Genomic DNA, 17,980 nt, shown 5'->3' on the forward strand with positions numbered 1-17,980 from the left:
ATCCATCACACTCTCCAATAAGGATTAACAAATCCATTCATGTGTGCACACAATCTAATTCTGGAAATGGTTTTTAAAAATGTACGATGGAAATGTTGGTCAATGCTTCTGTTAGCAGCAGAAAATGTATTACTGGCTCTCAACATTGGACAGCATATACACACTGATTCGAGATTTCATGAATTGCTCTCGCATTCAGGTATGTAAACAGAGTGACCATAGAGGATCTCCAAACTCAACATGTTTGGCATTTCTTTTGTGACTGTTGGATAAGCAGTGACCATGGGGATGGTACGACGAAGAAAATGTTCAATGCAGCAAAGAGCAATGAGGTTTCCTGCTTTAGGTAAGGAATGAAGTATTGAATGCATGTGAGTAGGTCACACAAAAGTCAGTCATGGCATACTTTGCCTTTTTATTGGAAGGAATATTTTCCAGAGCCGAACATCGACGGGCTTTCGGGATGAACATATTTGGATGTCCATCGTGGATCCACCGTGGCGGAGCCCTTTCACTCGGGTTCAGAGGGTTTCTTGCTGTCTGAGCCTGCTTCTGTGCACCATGGCCATCAATATTGCCTTTTGGAATGTTCCGGAGAATGAGAATTCTCCAGTAGTCTTCTCCATTGGTAAATCAGTTTTTTAATCATAAGTGCGCATGAATTGTGCCCATTTGTTCAGCACGTACGTGACAATAGTTGATGATATACAATAGAGCCATCTATATGTATCATAAATCTGCGCATACATGAAATATGACCTTTACATTTGACCCACTGCAGCGTCGAACACATTTGGAATGAGAGCAATATCATACTCCAGCAACTTATGTGTGTTGTTGTTATTGTCAAGCATCACAATAATCAGATTTTGTGTAAAATCTAATTTAAAGCAGATTCTTATTTTACAGACAGTGTATTGTCGGTGTTCAAATACCTGACATGTTTCGGCATCTACTTCCGACTTCGTCAGAGTGTCACGGATGTTGTTGTGATGCGCCATTTTCAGCTGGTGTTGCTATGGGGGCGTTACCTACCTGTCAGATCTGATCTTACATAACACATACACAGATAAGAATCTGTTTTAAATTAGATATCAAGTAGACAGGATGAACTTAATACAGCTATTTGTGTAAAATCGTTCTTGATTAAATGAAAGGATGACTCATTAAATTTATGTGATTTAAAAACTAAAATTGAAACCCCAAAACAGTAAATCATTTCAAGCTTTGTCCATCAATAATTTGACTTAAAAATTGTACAGCTAAAATATCTTACGGGAGTTCAAAGATCAAAACATGTATTTATTTTATGTGGCCAGTAGGTGGTGGTACCACAACGATTAAAACGAAGTTTCTGTCCCTCCTTGGGCCTTGACTATCATCAAATGTGTCAAATTTCGCGACAACAGGATTATCTGGGTCAAATTACAGCAGATCCTTAACATTCAGCGATGAGATGGTTTTGTCAGCCAGCCATTAGTCATGGCCCCCAACAGGATATGGATGGGTGATTTCAATAAAAAAAAATGAGTTGTCACGACTGACTGCGGGGAAACTGTGGGGTGGATCGCACCCCTTGAATTACTCACTCGCGCGACTATCAGTTCTACAATACTCTAACGATCCCTGCCCAGGTTCACTGCACATTACGTGGCAGGACATCATGGTGGGGGTTGAGAGTGGTCTTCTCATGTTCCCAATCAACATCCTCATTGTCACCATATTCCGAAGCATCAAACCACGCATTGTTTTAAAGTCGCCAAAAACCAGCTCGGAGGACAAAGTGAGACCCCAGTTAGTTACCATAACAACAATTCTAAAGGTGGGTTTAAAAATAGGTAGGCTTTGTTTTACGGAATATGGCTACTTGACTGACCTTGTGCTGTTGAAAAAGGAGCCCTGTGTATCCGTTACTCCCAACTGTGTCATATTTCATCATTGTTTTAGTCTGCTGCGAATATGCATTGATGTTCTCTAATGTTGCTATTTGTCATCACTCCTTCCCAAGGAAATCGAGGAGGTTATTTCTCTTGTGAGCAGGAGTCTACGGAACAAAATGGCACAGATATACAAAATGGAGTCCATCCCTGATCTCTTTGTAGCCTTGAACAGAGTGCATGAATTAATTCATCTGATGCAAGGTACTCCAGTATTCAAGGGAAAAAAAATCAAGGGACATACATAAAAATGTAAATTTCTTCTTCGCGTCTTTGCCCGTCAAGGGGAAACTGAGAGTGACCTGCATTGGGTCTACTGCAGCAAGTTTCTCCTCGCCGCCCTTTGTCGCCTGCATTTCTGTCTAGAAAAGTTGGGTGAGAAGAACTTCCCGAGTCCACAGGATTACGCACAAGCACTAGACATCACCAATCTGCTCGTTCGCAAGGCCGATATGGTTTTCAGCAGTCACTTAGTTTGCTGGTAGGCTCCTTGCACGTCACAATCACACAAATACAAAAATGTTATATTTAGCGTACTAGGTTCCTTTGGTGAGAGCACTTTATATTCTTTTTTCCCTTGTCTTTGTCCCAGCCCACCTCCCATGAAAAAGAAGAGTGTATCATCCAGTTGCTGGTTGCCTTGGTGGTGTGTGTTCATCGGCTGGTTCCTGTTAATTTCCCTCAGCGGCGTGTCCACTTTTTTCACTTTGCTCTATGGCTTTTACTATGGCAAGGCAAAGTCCATTAAGTGGATTATGTCTTTGGGCATCTCTCTCTTCCAGAGCATTGTCATATTACAGCCTCTCAAGGTGGGTCTGAATCAAAGCTGTCCATAGTCAGAAACATTCATTCTTAGTATGGGTACCGTACTAATCAAAAGTATCCTCTTCATGCATGTGCTGCCCCACACTTAAAGGACAACTGACGCCTCCGGACAAGTTGTGTCCATAATTTGTTAAATCACTTCAAATGACTTCTGCTGAACGTATTTTACCAAGATTCCACCGCATATAGCTATATTTTACGTTTTAAGAGTCGCGCTGAATATTCAGGAAGTCTTGTTTTTGAGTTGGTGACGATACCTACCGTGACGTCACGGTAGGTATCGCCCCTGACCGAGAAAGCGACACACAATGCATTTTGCGGTACTTTGGTCTAAAAACTTCATGTTGATCCGTGTTGATGGCGAAATTAGAAGGAAAACATATAAATAACGCAATGGTGAATCGTTGTGTGTTGCACCAAGACTACTATTTGATACTCGCTGACACAAATTCCCGGCAGAAGAATCCGCCCATTTCCAACGGAGCTTGGGCGCCATCTTGTGCATTGCTACATTGCTGTCATTGACGGCTCGAATTGATATAGGAGGACTCCTTTAATTGATTGCAAACATTTATGCTTTCCTCTTCAGAACTATTTGAATCATATTCATAACTGGATGAGTAACAACAAAGCATCTAAAGAGTTTGATGTTTCTCTTTATTTGTAAGTAGGTTCGTTGTCAGATCTCCCAGGCAGGTGACGCGCAGAGCTTGGTCGTGGCGTGGAGTTGAGCAAGTCGTGCCGTGATGTCCGTCCGACGCCCGGCGTAAGCCGGGCGTGAGTCCGAGATGAGTCTGATATGATTCTGCCCCGTGGTTCGCCCAATCTCTCTGTCCCGCGACAGCTGCTTTTATACCATTTTCAAGCGTGTGCTATGCGTCAGAGTGAGACGCACATCAAGGATATCAAGGAATTGAAAGACATGAAATGGTTGAAAGGCGCACTTCAAAATCATACACACGTGTGACGCCACACATCTTCTCTGAATCTGAACTCAGTGAGCCCATTGTTTTATTTCTTGAGCAAGGCAAGACGACCTGGCGCAACGTCACAAACTGGGGGCGGCACTTTCTGAAAATCCCCAGTTTCGAGCTGATTTGTGGCAGTTTTTGAACACTTTAAGTCAATTTTATTGGTGTTTTGCATTTGACTGAAAATATCAACCTGCGTGTTTTGGGTATTTTAGATGCTATAAAAGTTTTTCTGATGTCAGTTAGGAAACAAAAAAATGGTGTTGGTTGCCCTTTAAGCTAGCAGGGCCTCATGCTGATTATTAGTACAGTATTTTCAGCACTATAAGGCACACATAAAAGCATTAATTTTTTTTTTCAAAGGCTGACCATGTGCCTTTTAATCCAGTGCACATTATATATGGGGTGAAAAAAATTAAATGCCTTCATTTTCTTGAAAAGATGAACTTGTGCCTTATACGCAGGTACGCCTTATATGTGAAGTAATATTGAGCCAGAACAGGTCTCGCAACTACTGTCAGCAGCTACTGACTCCATTTTCCCACTGTAGCGCCTTATAGTGTGGTGTGTCTTTTATTTGGAAAACTTTCATGTAGTATTTTTATATTATATTTGGAAAACGTTTTTCATTCATTGAAGGTGTGCCTAATACTCCGGTGTGCCTTATATGTATATGGAAAAAGTTTGAAAATACACTTTAATTGGAGGTGCGCCTTATACTCTGGTGCACCTTATACACCGGAAAATACGCAATGTCATTCGTTGAAGGTGCGCTTTATAATCCAGTGCACCTTACACTGTATATGGAAAAACATTTAAAGTATGTAATCCATTGAAAGTGTGCCTTCTAATCAGGTGCACCTTACAGTCTGAAAAACATGGTAATTGACGTTGGTCCATATTAAATGTTTGCATCACTTTTCCAATATTTTGCTCTGTTAAAGTCTCATTTCAAATTTGATTGATTTCATTTTCCATCCGTTTTCTGATCCACTTATCCTCACAAGGGTTGTGTGGTGTGGGTAAGCCTATCCCAGCTGTCTTCGGGAAGTTGGGAGGTGGGGGCATACCCTGAACTGGTTGCCAGCCAATCGTTGGGAACATAGACAAACACCCATCCACACTTACACTCTGATGGAGAATAAGAATTTATCATCTTTAAAAGTCCCATGCTTAGCTGGCCAACCAAACAATGGGCCCACAGTCAAGGCGCAGATGGCCGCAGTAAATCTGAGTGAAACAGACACAGCCCAGTTAAACCTTCACCTCACCTTCATCTAGAGATCTGGCCTTGGAACTCCCTCACAGGAAGGAGCTCATTAGCCAGGTTACAAATTTATCAGTTCATGGAAGACAACGAATTAAAAGACAATGTTTTATTGCTTACAGCTGTTGGTGCTCAGAACGTCCAGAGGTGTGGTATTATAATCAAGAAAACTATGTTTTACTAATGTATCATTCATTTGCATGTACTCTCAATAAATAGCTTGGCAGAGGGCCGCAGATTCAGACGTATGTCATGGATGACTGCGTTTCCTGCCGGCAGTAGGGACAATCTTTGTGGACCGAGTCTGGATATGACAGTCAGACAGTGTCTGACTGTCATATCCAGACTCGGTCCACAGAGATATGACAGTCAGACAGTGTCTGACTGTCATATCTCTGACACACTCTCACACCAAAAGACAATTTGGAGTGTTAAATCAGATTGATGTGCCTGTTTTTGGAAAGTGGGAGGAAATCGGAGTACCCAGAGAAAACCCACACAGACATTCGGATAATACTCACATTCCACAGGAGAATCAAACCCTGCACTTTTGCACTGTGAATCCAATGCACTAACCAGTTGGCCACTGGTCCCAAAGGCAGCTGGGTTGGGCTCCAGCACCCCCCCCCCCCCCCCCACACACACACACACAATGTTGCCATTGTTCCAAACATAAAAACCAAACAATTCACTTTCTTTGTGATGCAAAAGATTTGGAAAAATGATACTACATCACTGCTTCAACCAAAAGATGGAGCAGTCAACAACATGTATGTACCACAGGGAATATGCAACATTTTATTCGGTTCATGCGTGAAGAGGATTTGTTGTCTTTCTTTTTAAAGGTGATTGGAGTCGCTGTCTTTTTCGCCCTGTTGCTTAAACCTGTAGAGATGGATGAAATGGAAGAAATTGAACAAGTGCTGTCAGGTAAGGGGTACAAAATGATGTCATATAATGAAGGCTCTTTTGAGCCCTTGCGGCATGGAAAGTGATGACAATACAATTTGACTTTCGTTCAAGTTTTCCAATCAGCAGCCTGGAGGTTCCAAATTAGTCACACTTTGAGTGATTGTCTAAAAAAATATCATGAGGAAATAAAAATAAAATGATAAATAATAAAATAGCTGATTGAACTAAACCATGAATGCAATTTTAAACCGATGGGTTTTGAGGTGGGATTTGAAAGTAGGGAGGGAGGCAATATTACGGATGTTGGGTGGAAGTGAATTCCAGAGTTTGGGAGCAGAGCGGCTGAAAGCTCTGCACCCCATCGTGGTGAGACGGGCAGAGGGCACGTAGAGGTGAAGGGAGGAAATTGAAAGCAATCAGTAGTCGTCATGAGTGCAGAAAGGTGACTTTATTTGAACCTTAGCTCAGGCCCGACAGAGTGAAGTTCTCATGTTCTCGCCAAAGTGTATTTTGAGGATGATCAATACAGAACTATGTCAGGCATCATCATCAACTCGAAAACAAGACTTCCTGAATATTCAGCGAGAGTCTTAAAACGTAAAATATAGCTATATGCCGTGGAATCTTCTTAAAATCCGCTCAGTAGAAGTCATTTGAAGTGATTTTACAAATTATGGACACAACTTGTCCGAAGGCGTCGGTTGTCCTTTCACGATCTTGTTTTTTTCTTTTGTCTTTCACTGTACAAACTAAAACGAGGACTAGCATTTTTGGGGAGTGGGTGTAAAACCTAATAAAAAATGAAGGTGTGCTCTACCAACAATTAAAACTTCTTGTGAAGATAAACTGTTTTGATAATGGATTAATTTGATTAAAAAAAACAAGACAGAAACAAATACAGATAATAAGATATCCAAAACTATTCTAAGCATAACCAGTGCAGAAATTCAGCAAGGTTAACATGTCATGAGACTCACAGTGCACTTTTTTTTCCATTTTCCAGAACAAGACGACAAATGCAGGCGTTACACCAGGGGTGAACTCTGAAGATTGAGGCGCCCTTCTGCCCTCAAGTCACTTCTTTGACTTCCCTGAAAAAAATGATTCTACTCTGGTATTTGCCCCTTCAACCTCAAACTACCAGGAAATGGTGATTCAAATGAACCATATCAAATAATTGCTTTTATTTTTTTGCCCTTTCATTATAGCTTTTGTTTGAAAGCTGACCCGATTAAAATCAATCTGTCCCTTGAAACTATTCTTAGGGCAAGTGTGGCAATTTTTAACCTTTAGATTTTTGTTTGCATCAATACTTAGTTAATAAGAATAATACATTTAATTTATAAGTTAACCCATTAGGTTCATACTTAAATTTGAAGATGACTGGAACATGTAACATTATTAAACCTGTACTGGGAATGTATTTTTATGAGCTATAAATCTCATCTCATCTCATTATCCGTACCGCTTATTCCTCATTAGGGTCGCGGGGGTTGCTGGAGCCTATCTCAGCTGTCTTCGGGCACGAGGCGGGGGACACCCTGAATTGGTTGCCAGCCAATCGCAGGGCACACAAAGACATACAACAGTCACTCTCACACTCACACCTAGGGACAATTTGGAGTGGTCAATCTGCCTGCCATGCATGTTTTTGGAGTGTGGGAGGAAACCAGAGGACCCAGAGAAAACCCACGCGGGTCCGGGGAGAACATGCAAACTCCACACAGGGAGGCCGGACCGGGACGCGAACCGGCGACCTCTGCACTGTGAAGCCGGTGTGCTAACCACTCGACTACCAGGCCGCCCATGAGCTATAATTATAAGCAATAATTTCGTGCAAGAGCATTAATTGCATCTGCTTCGATGTTGTTCCAAAAGGTGACATACTATCATGAACCTGGTCTTTAAAGGTGTGACGCCGCCGGACAAGTTGTGTCCATAATTAGTAAAATCACTTCAAATGACTTCTACTGAGCGTATTTTACAAAGATTCCACGGCATATACAGTAAAGTCTCGTTATATCGATATTCAAGGGAGTCCGAAAAAATATCGATATAACCGGGACTGTCGATATATCCGATCCTGCGCCGAACTGCATTAAACAAAAGCCGCCAAAAGAGGGCAGCCAAGCGCCATATAAGAAACGGAGCTGGCCATTAGCTCAAAATGGCACATATAATTCTTTAATGATTGTAAACATGTATGCTTTAATCTTCAGAACTACAGTGTATTTGAAACATATTCATAACTGGATGTGTAACAAGAAAGCATATTATCCGAATCTGAAGCCATTGTTTGGATTCACAAGCAATGCAAGACGTCTTGGCGTGAAGTCATTTTTATTTGCATTTGAATAAAAAGTGACATCGGCTGTCCTTTAATACACAGTATGGAATGTTAATAATTTTCAAAACCATCGCGCTTCAGCAGACAAAACAAGAAACATTGTTGCAAAAAACGATTGCATTCATATACAGTACAGTGGACATGTACATAACACAACAGGGAAACTGCAACGCTTACATCTTACTGTATTATGTATACAATTTAAAAAAGTCATCAATCTTCTTCTGCTTCCCATTTTTACCTTTTAACACAAACACTTCAATCTCGTCTGCTACACACGAGCTAGCGTTTGAAAATGAAAATGGCTCTGCTACACGGGTGCTGGGCACGTAACCAAGTCACCTGACCAAGTCGACCAATGGCGCGACTGATGGCGTGACACGTAACCAAGACGCGTGACCAAGTTGACCAATGACGCGACCGATGGCGTGTCACGTGACAAAGTCACACGGCCAAGTCGACCAATAGCGCGACCGATGGCGGCTCATGTGACCAAGTCGACCAATGGCGCGACCGATGGCGGCTCACGTAACAAGACACGTGACCAAGTTGACCAATGGCGCGACGGATATATCGATATAAACAACAAAAATGGCCGGCGGGGGATGAAAAGGAGCACCGTAATAACCGGATTATCGTAATAACCGGGTATCGTACTAAACGGTACTAATTATACATAAAAAGACTAGAAATGTGCAAGCGAAATGAAAATAGTATGGTAATAAGCGGTACTATCGATATAACCGATATCGATATAACGAGACTTTACTGTAGCTATATTTTATGTTTTAAGACTCGTGCTGAATATTCAGGAAGTCTTGTTTTCGAGTTGATGACGATACCTGACCTGACGTCACATCTGGAACGCCCCTGACAGAGAAAGTGACACGCAATGCATTTTGGGTACTTTGTTTGGTCTGAAAACTTCGTGTTGATGGCGAAATTAGAAGGAAAACATAAATAATGTGATGGTAAATCGTTGTGTGTTGCACCAAGACTACTATTTGATACGAGTTGACACAAATTCCCAGCAGACAAATCAGCCTGTTTCCAACGGAGCTTGTGCATTTTCCGGGACACTACATTGGAGTCCTGACGGCTCAATTGATACGGACATACTTCTTTAATCAATTCCAAATATTTATGCTTTCCTCTTCAGAACTATTTGAATCATATTCATAACTGGATGAGTAACAAGAAAGCATCTTCTCCGAATCTGAAGCCATTGTTTTGATTCTAGAGCAGGTATGGGCAAACTACGGCCCGCGGGACACATACGGCCCGTTAGGCTTTTTAATCCGGCCCGCCGAACCTGCCCAAATTATAGTAAAAACAGCGTCTGAAACTCATGACAAAAAGTTAGCGGACAACAGGGCAGATAACTGAAAAGTTGCCTACCCCATCTTTCACAACCTGAAGCACAATGAGACAACTAATCACATTAAAAACATTGTCACAAAGTATAACGTTTTCTTTTAAATCAAGAATGTACCTACTACAAATGCTACCTTGCTTAAATTACGGTAAATGTGAATGGCTAGATTTTGCTGCAGTAGTCGATTGTCATTGTGGAGCACAAATCAACGTTTGGATTGCTTCATACGAGCCACTCAGCCCCTTTCATGAGTCTCACGTACACTTTACAGTCACGGTTTAATGTAAATTTACGTTTTGTAGCGTCACATATGTTGTTAGCTTCTTTTGAATCTTTCTTCTGGGCTGAGGTTCTGTGCATCTATTTTGGAAAATTATATGCAATTGGACGACTTTATAACGCTTGCGAAAGTCCGGAAGAAAGAAGCAGGCTTCTGATTGGCTGCCGTGCCGAGTATGCAAATTTCACTGCAGGTTGCCTATGTCTGTGTGCTCGGCGACGGTACACGTGTATTGTTTGCGCGTGAAGGCGAGGGCGTCAGTGAGGAGTTTGTTGAGCGCGCGGTCAGGACAAACCATGTATGATTTGACGGAATTTAACACAAGTAGGTATTATTGAGCTTGAATATTTCGTTGTCGAATAATATGTTTTGAATGTTGAAAGTGATTCCATTTTTCAATAAATGTTGATTTCTTTAACTTTGCCCCTTCAATGAAAACTTATTAAAAACAGACGCAATCTTGATGAATCACAGTGCATATGTTATTTTAATCTATTTCCATTTCCTCCTCCAAGTACGTATCTGCGAAATAGTATATAAACGCCATATTCCTTGAGACAAATTTATTAACTGATCAGGGATATTTTTCACATTTGAAAGACAGTTAATAAATTGGGTTCTTACTGTGCTATGAGGTTTGTACACACTACATTTAAAGGACAACCGGCACTATTTTTTCGTGTTTCCCACTGACATTATAAAAACGTTTTATAGCGTCTATAATACCCAAAACAGGCAGGCTGATATTTTTAGTTAAATGAAAAACACCAATAAAAATGACTTCAAAATGAATCTGGAAATGGCCAGTTTCAGAAGGTCCCACCCCTTTGTTCCTGACGTCACGCCATGACGTCTTGCCTTGCTCGAGAATCAAAACAATGGCTTCAGATTCGGAGAAGTTGTTTTCTTGTTACTCATTCAGTTATGAATATGATTCAAATAGTTCTGAAGAGGAAAGCATAAATGTTTGCAATTGATTCAAGGAGTCCTCCCATATCAATTCGAGCCGCCAATGACAGCAATGTAGCACCCAGAAAATGCAGAAGATTGCGCCCAAGCTCCGTTGGAAATGGGCTGATTTGTCAGCTGGGAATTTGTGTCAGCGAATATCAAATAGTTGTCTTGGTGCAACACACAACGATTCACCATGGCGTTATTTATGTGTTTTCCTTCTAATTTCGCCATCAACACGAAGTTTTCAGACCAAACAAAGTACCCAAAATGCATTGTGTGTCGCTTTCTCGGTCAGGGGCGGTCCAAACGTGACGTCACATGGGGATCGTCATCAACTCGAAAACAAGACTTAGTGAATATTCAGCGCAAGTCTAAGAACGTAAACTAAAGCTATATGCTGTGGAAAAATACGCTCAGTCAGTCATTTGAAGTGATTTTATAAATTATGAACATAACTTGTCGGGAGGCGTCGGTTGTCCTTTAATGCTTTAGGCTTAGTATTTCCGGCCCAAACACTCCCTCTAAATGCTCCTGGCCCGGCCCCTCTGTCAAATTTTAGAAGCCAATGCGGCCTGCGAGTCAAAAAGTTTGCCCACCCCTGTTCTAGAGTAAGGCTGGTGTGACGACACGAACAAGGGGGTGGGACTTTCTGAAACTGAAACTTCATGAGGTCATTTTGAAGTAGTTTTGGGACACTTTAAGTCATTTTTATTGGTGTTTTTCATTTGACTAAAAATATCAGCCTGTGTGTTTTGGGTATTTTATTTAGATGCTATAAAACGTTTTTCTGGTGTCAGTTAGGAAACAAAAAAATAGTGTTGTTGTCCTTTAAGAGTGGAATTGAATAAACAGCTCTCATTTCAAATAAAGTGTAACATTTAATGCAGTGAGTTTTGTCTTTGTTACACTTAGTCCATGATAATGAGATGAAATAACCTTTATTCGTCTCATATTGGAAAAATTCCCAAAAAGATGGAAATCGTCATTGCACTAAACATTTCAACAGACTTTTATGAAACTGCCATTTTATTATATATGATACGGAAAACACACAATTGTCCAACATAGTGAAATACAGGAGGGCAGTTCTGCAGTGTCATTATCCTAAATTTCGTAATCAGAAAAACAAACGCTGAATCATTCCTTCCACACAGCTGTTGATGAACATGCGGTATGTGGATGACAATGCTATCAAAGGATCACCTGGAACCAAATAGTTTACATGCAACGTGACAACTCTTCAAAAATAATATTCGAGAATGGATCCAGCCTGAAAGGATAAGTGCAGGATGTGCACTCCTGGTACAGACTGGCAAGGCCTCTGGTGAGAGATGCGACAATAAGGCAAATGCAGCAGAGCGCCTACAGTGTGAGACATGTGACACATAGGGAACAATCTAAATTCACAAAAGCTCCGTAGGGTGACAATTTACATGTTCAAATTAAATTGTGCTGATTTGTCTTTTAATACACAGTAGATATTTGATAGACCTGAAGGGATTAGTCATTTATTTAGATATAAACAAATTTGTCCAAAATCAAACCGTGGCCCAACCCTCACACCCAAGTTTCTTCATAAAACACGCATTCACCAGATGAATGTATAAGATACGGATTGCATGTGCAAGGTAACAGAACAGAAAACAGGTGATGGCTTCCATTTGCCGTGATTAATATTAACTACAGGAATCGAAACCTCATCCCACAAACGTGTAAACAGGCTGGGCTGGGGAGTCGGACTAGTTTAACTGGTCTGAGACGAGACAGAACAAGTGGGTAGGAAGGATTACAGCATCACAGCACATGCCAACAATGATAGCATGAACAGTTTGTATGAGACAGGCAACACACCTGGAAAAAGATTATTTAACAATGACACATATCACAGCAATAAAAAAGGAAATGTGTCAATTGTGAGGCAAAGCAAGATGGAGTGTGAATGACTGTATGGAGTTAGTTTCAGAACATCCCAGTAAATATAAAGCATGAGCTGAAAGTGCTTCTGTGCGGGTGGGGAAAACTAAAAATAAAAGCATGACTAAATCCGAGTGAGCAAACCCACCCTCACTGATGTCCAGATTAAATATGGATGAGCAAAGAGTAAAATGTGATGTCTTCTACATTGGTATAAATGCAGAGTTGAGAACAACAATGCCAGCCCGTGCGCTGTGTTAAGACATCTAAGTCTTCTTCTTCAGCTCTTCAAAGCGTCGCGTTAGGTCATCAAAGTCGATGTCGTCCGAAGTGGTGTTATTCCCGCTGAAGGAGGTTGCCGGGAGTGTGTCTGGGACCGATGGTAGTTCCGGGAGAGCGTTGTTGTCATATAACTGTGACGACGGACCTGCGGAGCGGGGATTTGAAATGAACTTATTGTATCCAGGCTGGTACTGTAACCGGTTGCAATTGTTGGTCGGACTTACCGATGGCCTGAGAAGGAAGAGAGTGTTTTAGGTCATCGATCTGAAAGATAAGAACGGGGTTTGTGACAGCATCTCCTCACATTAAAGTGGAGGTTATGGTGTGTTAGTGTTTCAGGTCAGAAAAGAAACAAAGGTCAAATGCTTGTGGGGCTCAATGAGGAAACCGCCACCTTTTTCGTGCATCAAGATTTATGAGGCTGCTTGGGAGTCTCCGCTGCTGCTAAATCCAATCTAATCCCAGGTTAATTCGTGGGACCTCTGAGTTGTTAGTCCTCAAAATATGTCCTAACAATTCGTGCTAACTACGTTTGCGCACACAAACTTATAAAACAATAGTCGACTAGGAGAAAGGGGCAGAAGTGCAGAAGTAAGAGCAGAAGCTAAGTGAACAACTCTTCCCTGAGTGATGCCCTGCCCTGTCCGTCTGTCTGTCCATCGGTGGGAACGGGTAGTGGTCATGGATGGGAAGAGTTTGGTCACTTACGGACTCGTATGTGGGGGGAGAAGTAGGCAGCTGAGGGGGGTGCCCTCCGCCCACTGGGTGCGTGAAACTGTTGTAAGATCCAATGGCAGGATTGAATGGTTCCTGGAGGGAAACATGGAATATGACTTCACTGATGAACACACACAACACAGTTCCCAACCACTATTATCGTGCATGTTTTTCAGAAGACATGACAATTTTTTTCGGTATTACCATTTACCCAATACACATCATACCTATCGACCTACCCACCCGTCAGCATATCATAGGCTGTGAGGACATTCACCGCTGAGCATAAGTGATGATACGCAAGTGGGACATTTAAAGGACAACCGACACCATTTTTTTTGCTTCCTAACTGACATCAGAATGTTTTATAGCATAAAATATCCAAAACACGAAAACTGATATTTTTAGTCAAATGCAAAACACCAATAAAAATGACTTAAAGTGTCCCAAAACTACTTCAAAATGACCTCAGAAAGTTTCAGTGTCAGAAGGTCCCGCCCCCTTGTTTGTCACGTCACGCCAGGACATCTTGCCTTGCTCTAGAATCAAAACAATGGCTTCAGATTCAGAGAAGATGCTTTCTTGTTACTCATCCAGTTATGAATATGATTCAAATAGTTCTGAAAAAGAAAGCATAAATGTTTGCAATCGATTAAAGAAGTCCTTCCGTCTCATTTTGAGGGGTCTGGACTCCAATGTGGCACCCAGGAAATGCACGAGATGGCGCCCAAGCTCAAGATTTCTCTGCTGGGAATTTGTGTCAACTAAGATCACATAGTAGTCTTGGTGCAACACATGATTTACCATCGCGTTATTGGTGTTTTTTTGCTTCTAATTTCGCCATCAACACAGATCAACACAAAGTTTTCAGACCAAACAAAGTACCCAAAATGCATTGTGTGTCGCTTTCTCAGTCAGGGGTGTTCCAGACGTGACGTCACATCAGGAATCGTCACCAACTCGAAAACAAGATTTCCTGAATATTCAGCGTGACTCTTAAAACTTAAAATATAGCTTTATGCCGTGGAATCTTTGTAAAATACGCTCAGTAGAAGTCATTTGAAGTGATTTTACAAATTATGGACACAACTTGTCCGGTGGTGTCGGTTGTCCTTTAAGTCAATTGGAGCATCTGCGCAGTCGCACGACTTTTCTGAGCTGAGGGAATATGCCCCTGAGTGTGCCACAGCACATACTGTACATGACAGCCACGGGAGCAATTTCCGCAACCATCTCAAATAGCACATAAAATTTGCAAATAGCAGTACCGTATTTTCCGGCACCCAAAAGCCTCCATTTTCTTCAAAAGACGACCTTGCATCTTACACGCAGGTGCGGCTTATATGTGAAGTTATATTGAGCTACAACGGGCTTCGCAGCTACTGTCAGCCGCCACGGATTCAATATCCCTCTGTAGAAGAGGTGTGTAATCCCAATTTACTGCAACACCTTATGATGTGGTGTGCCTTATATTTGGGGAAAAAAAACATTCATTGAAATGCGCCTTATAGTCCGGTGCGCCTTATATAAGGCAAAAGTTTGAGAATACACCATTCATTGGGGGTGCACCTTATACACCGAAAAATATTTTATGTCACCAGGATAATGCCATGGTTTGCGAAACAAAAATGGACTGAAAAAGCAATGCACGGCTTGCTTGTAAACAAAGATTTCAAAATAATAGGCTTACGCCTTTGGGAGTTGGATAGTTGAACGGTGTAGGCATCGGCATGGGCATGGGCATCGGCATGGGCATGGCGGGAGCTGTGAAACCACCTCCTCCTCCACCACCTCCTCTTCCTCCTCCCCCTCCCGACTTCTTGTCATGGTTCATGTCAATGAGGTCCGCTTCATTGCAACTCACCTCAGGCTGACGGGAAAAAAAATGTCATAATAACCGAGCAAGATGAGAACATGCTGAATGTATTCTTACCCGGACCATGGCGTCTGGTTCATACGGCACATTATAGTTCTTGGCTATCTCGATCAGGTAACGCTCCACCAAAATCTTGGGTGGGGCCTCCACACTCAGCTTGTGCATCAGCTGCAAAACAAGCAAACATGTAATCAGATTTCAGCACTGACATATTTCTTGGCTGAACTCAGTCAGGGTGGGGGTGAGGGGGGGGGGGTGCCAACCCTTTCATTGACTGTTCCAATCTGGTTTGTCTTGCACAACTTGCCATACTCCTTGCTATATTTGACAATGAGCTGTTCTGACACCTGTTAGAATTGAAAATTAACAACGTCAAGACTAAATATTTTGGCGCCAATGGTGTGTTTCTTTAAATGGGTACATACCATTTTTAGTTCAAGAACCTCTGATTGAAGTCGAGGAGCTGCCCATATAAGAGTGGACACCGCCTCTTGTAATCCTGGATCTAACTCCCTGAAATGATTCACTCATCAATACATACGCTTTGGTTTGAAAAATTTCTTGATCTGATTTTGACACGCCGGGCCAAATAGTCCGGGCCTTACTTCATCGACTGAATGAGGCCAAAGCGTGTCAGCAGCAAGTCACAGTAAATCTCCAGGATCTCCATGGCTTCAACCATGTAGTCCTCTCTGATGATGTGCTCCACACGGATACGGGCCCGCTCATCTTTCCCTGATGACAGGTATTCCGAGATCTCCTTCCGAGCCTTTTGAGCGAGCTCAGCTTTATTTTAAATCGTCGAAGGAAAGACAAGCAGAATGTGACATGAGATTAAGAAGAAATTCAACATGTGTATTGCTGTGTGTTGTATTTTGTCAGGACTCACTTTTCTTTTTTTCAAGAAGCTTGAGTCGGTTGATGACAAGACGAAGGTTGACTCTTAGTCTCTCAGATTTGAAGCCTCCTGGCATCATTGCTGGATTATCTCCTCTGTTAATATAATACCAAAATAATATATTTGTGTGTCTCCTCGAAAAGGAGTCAACTCAATGTGCCACACTCATGGGCATGTATTTTGAGTGGCAGCGTAACCGCTATTTTCAATGTTTGATTGTGTTTGCATTTTCCACCTTGCACTCTCAATGACTGCGACTTAGAATGCAGAACATGTTTCTTATTTAATTATGACTGCAAAATTTCTAAAACAGGAATTATAAGGGTTACAACACTCGGACAATGGAGACCATTTTAAAAAGAAGTATCAAAGCATTGTAGACTTTTAACAACAATAAGGAATCAAAAGGTCTGCTCATCTACTAGAATTGTACCTTTGATTAAACTGATGTGGGATTCTAGTTAAGGGAAATTGTTTCAAAACAACAACAAAAAGATTCATTTCAGCAAATAACTTAATGCTGGCAGATACCAGCAATCAAAAAGCCGTCTGTGAGGTCGTTGTTTCTTTTTTTCCAACTGTGCAACTCTGACTTCTCGGGTCAAGGGAGAAATCCAGTTGGCTCTCCCGAGTTAAAGATTTGGAAAATTCAAACTTCCGCACCTTCTACGGACGCAGCATTAGATGTTTATTAATATTTTTCAGAGGACAATAACGCGCATATCAATAGAATTAACGTGAAAATCTTTCTGGAAATGCTGGTCTTGTGAAACCCAATCAACCTTTAATAATGTATACACAAACACACGCATCCACAATACGACGAGTGACCTGTAGAAGTTCGTGAAATTTACTGTCGGCCTCACCCTTCTTCCTTCGCCAGACTGAGTCATTCAATCATGTGAACATGACCAACTCATGGGCGCACAACAGAACGCCCAATACAACTTAAACCCCACACAGTGAAAGAAACATTCCAAGTTACGTAGACCTACCCAAGCCGTTAGCGTTAACGTTAGCACACACGGTATCTAAACGACGGCGATCTTCTACAAACCAATAGGATATTGCTCACATTTCGAATGTATTCACTTCTTTTAGAAAGAAACACAATAAAGCAAGTATGGGTTGGAACAAAGTTGGCTTTGAGCAAATATTGAGTGGATAGCAGTTTTGTCTGGTATCTGGCTAGCCAAGCTACCTGGCTCACGTTCAGTCCTGAAGAGAACGCCAAAAAAGTCCGAGACACGCTGTAGTGATATCAACAACACGGAGTCCAAACGTTGCTCACGGTACCGTTAACTTAAAATAAACGGTGTCAACGACGTACCTGTTAGTGGCCGTCAAGGACGGAACAACTCCGATGGTGTTGGCGTCTGTGATCTGTTGCCTCCTTGACTTCCGTGTTTAGGTGTTGTGATGTCA

At 41.8% G+C, this 17,980-nt stretch overlaps 2 protein-coding genes across 3 annotated transcripts in view; one reads left to right on the top strand and one right to left on the bottom strand.

Annotated features, from left to right (window-relative positions):
• Positions 1–7,295, top strand: part of pkd1l3 (polycystic kidney disease 1-like 3) — a 13,817-nt gene extending 6,522 nt beyond the window's left edge. The window contains exons 7-14 of the mRNA XM_088993213.1: positions 200–346; positions 426–628; positions 1,635–1,822; positions 2,009–2,141; positions 2,223–2,418; positions 2,530–2,746; positions 5,846–5,930; positions 6,916–7,295. Of these exons, the coding sequence (XP_088849339.1) occupies positions 200–346; positions 426–628; positions 1,635–1,822; positions 2,009–2,141; positions 2,223–2,418; positions 2,530–2,746; positions 5,846–5,930; positions 6,916–6,959 (1,213 nt within the window). The 3' untranslated portion in view covers positions 6,960–7,295. The remainder of the gene's footprint in view (positions 1–199; positions 347–425; positions 629–1,634; positions 1,823–2,008; positions 2,142–2,222; positions 2,419–2,529; positions 2,747–5,845; positions 5,931–6,915) is intronic.
• A 4,581-nt stretch (positions 7,296–11,876) lies between these two features.
• On the bottom strand, positions 11,877–17,978 carry ist1 (IST1 factor associated with ESCRT-III). Of its 2 annotated transcripts, none has more exons than XM_088991960.1 (10): positions 17,886–17,978; positions 16,547–16,650; positions 16,263–16,443; positions 16,083–16,170; positions 15,921–16,004; positions 15,715–15,825; positions 15,472–15,651; positions 13,773–13,874; positions 13,289–13,328; positions 11,877–13,209 (listed from the first exon to the last, which is right to left on the bottom strand). In XM_088991960.1, the coding sequence occupies exons 2-10, from the start codon at positions 16,632–16,634 to the stop codon at positions 13,049–13,051; spliced, it is 1,035 nt and encodes a 344-aa protein (XP_088848086.1). In that variant the 5' UTR covers positions 16,635–16,650; positions 17,886–17,978; the 3' UTR covers positions 11,877–13,048. The 2 variants fall into 2 exon arrangements, with proteins under 2 accessions (XP_088848086.1, XP_088848087.1); XM_088991961.1 differs by having other exon boundaries at positions 17,757–17,897.
• Between the last annotated feature and the right edge of the window lie 2 nt (positions 17,979–17,980).

Source organism: Hippocampus bargibanti, linkage group LG03, assembly GCF_051943395.1.
Source record: "Hippocampus bargibanti isolate YZ-2025 linkage group LG03, ASM5194339v1, whole genome shotgun sequence".
NCBI lineage: Eukaryota > Metazoa > Chordata > Actinopteri > Syngnathiformes > Syngnathidae > Hippocampus > Hippocampus bargibanti.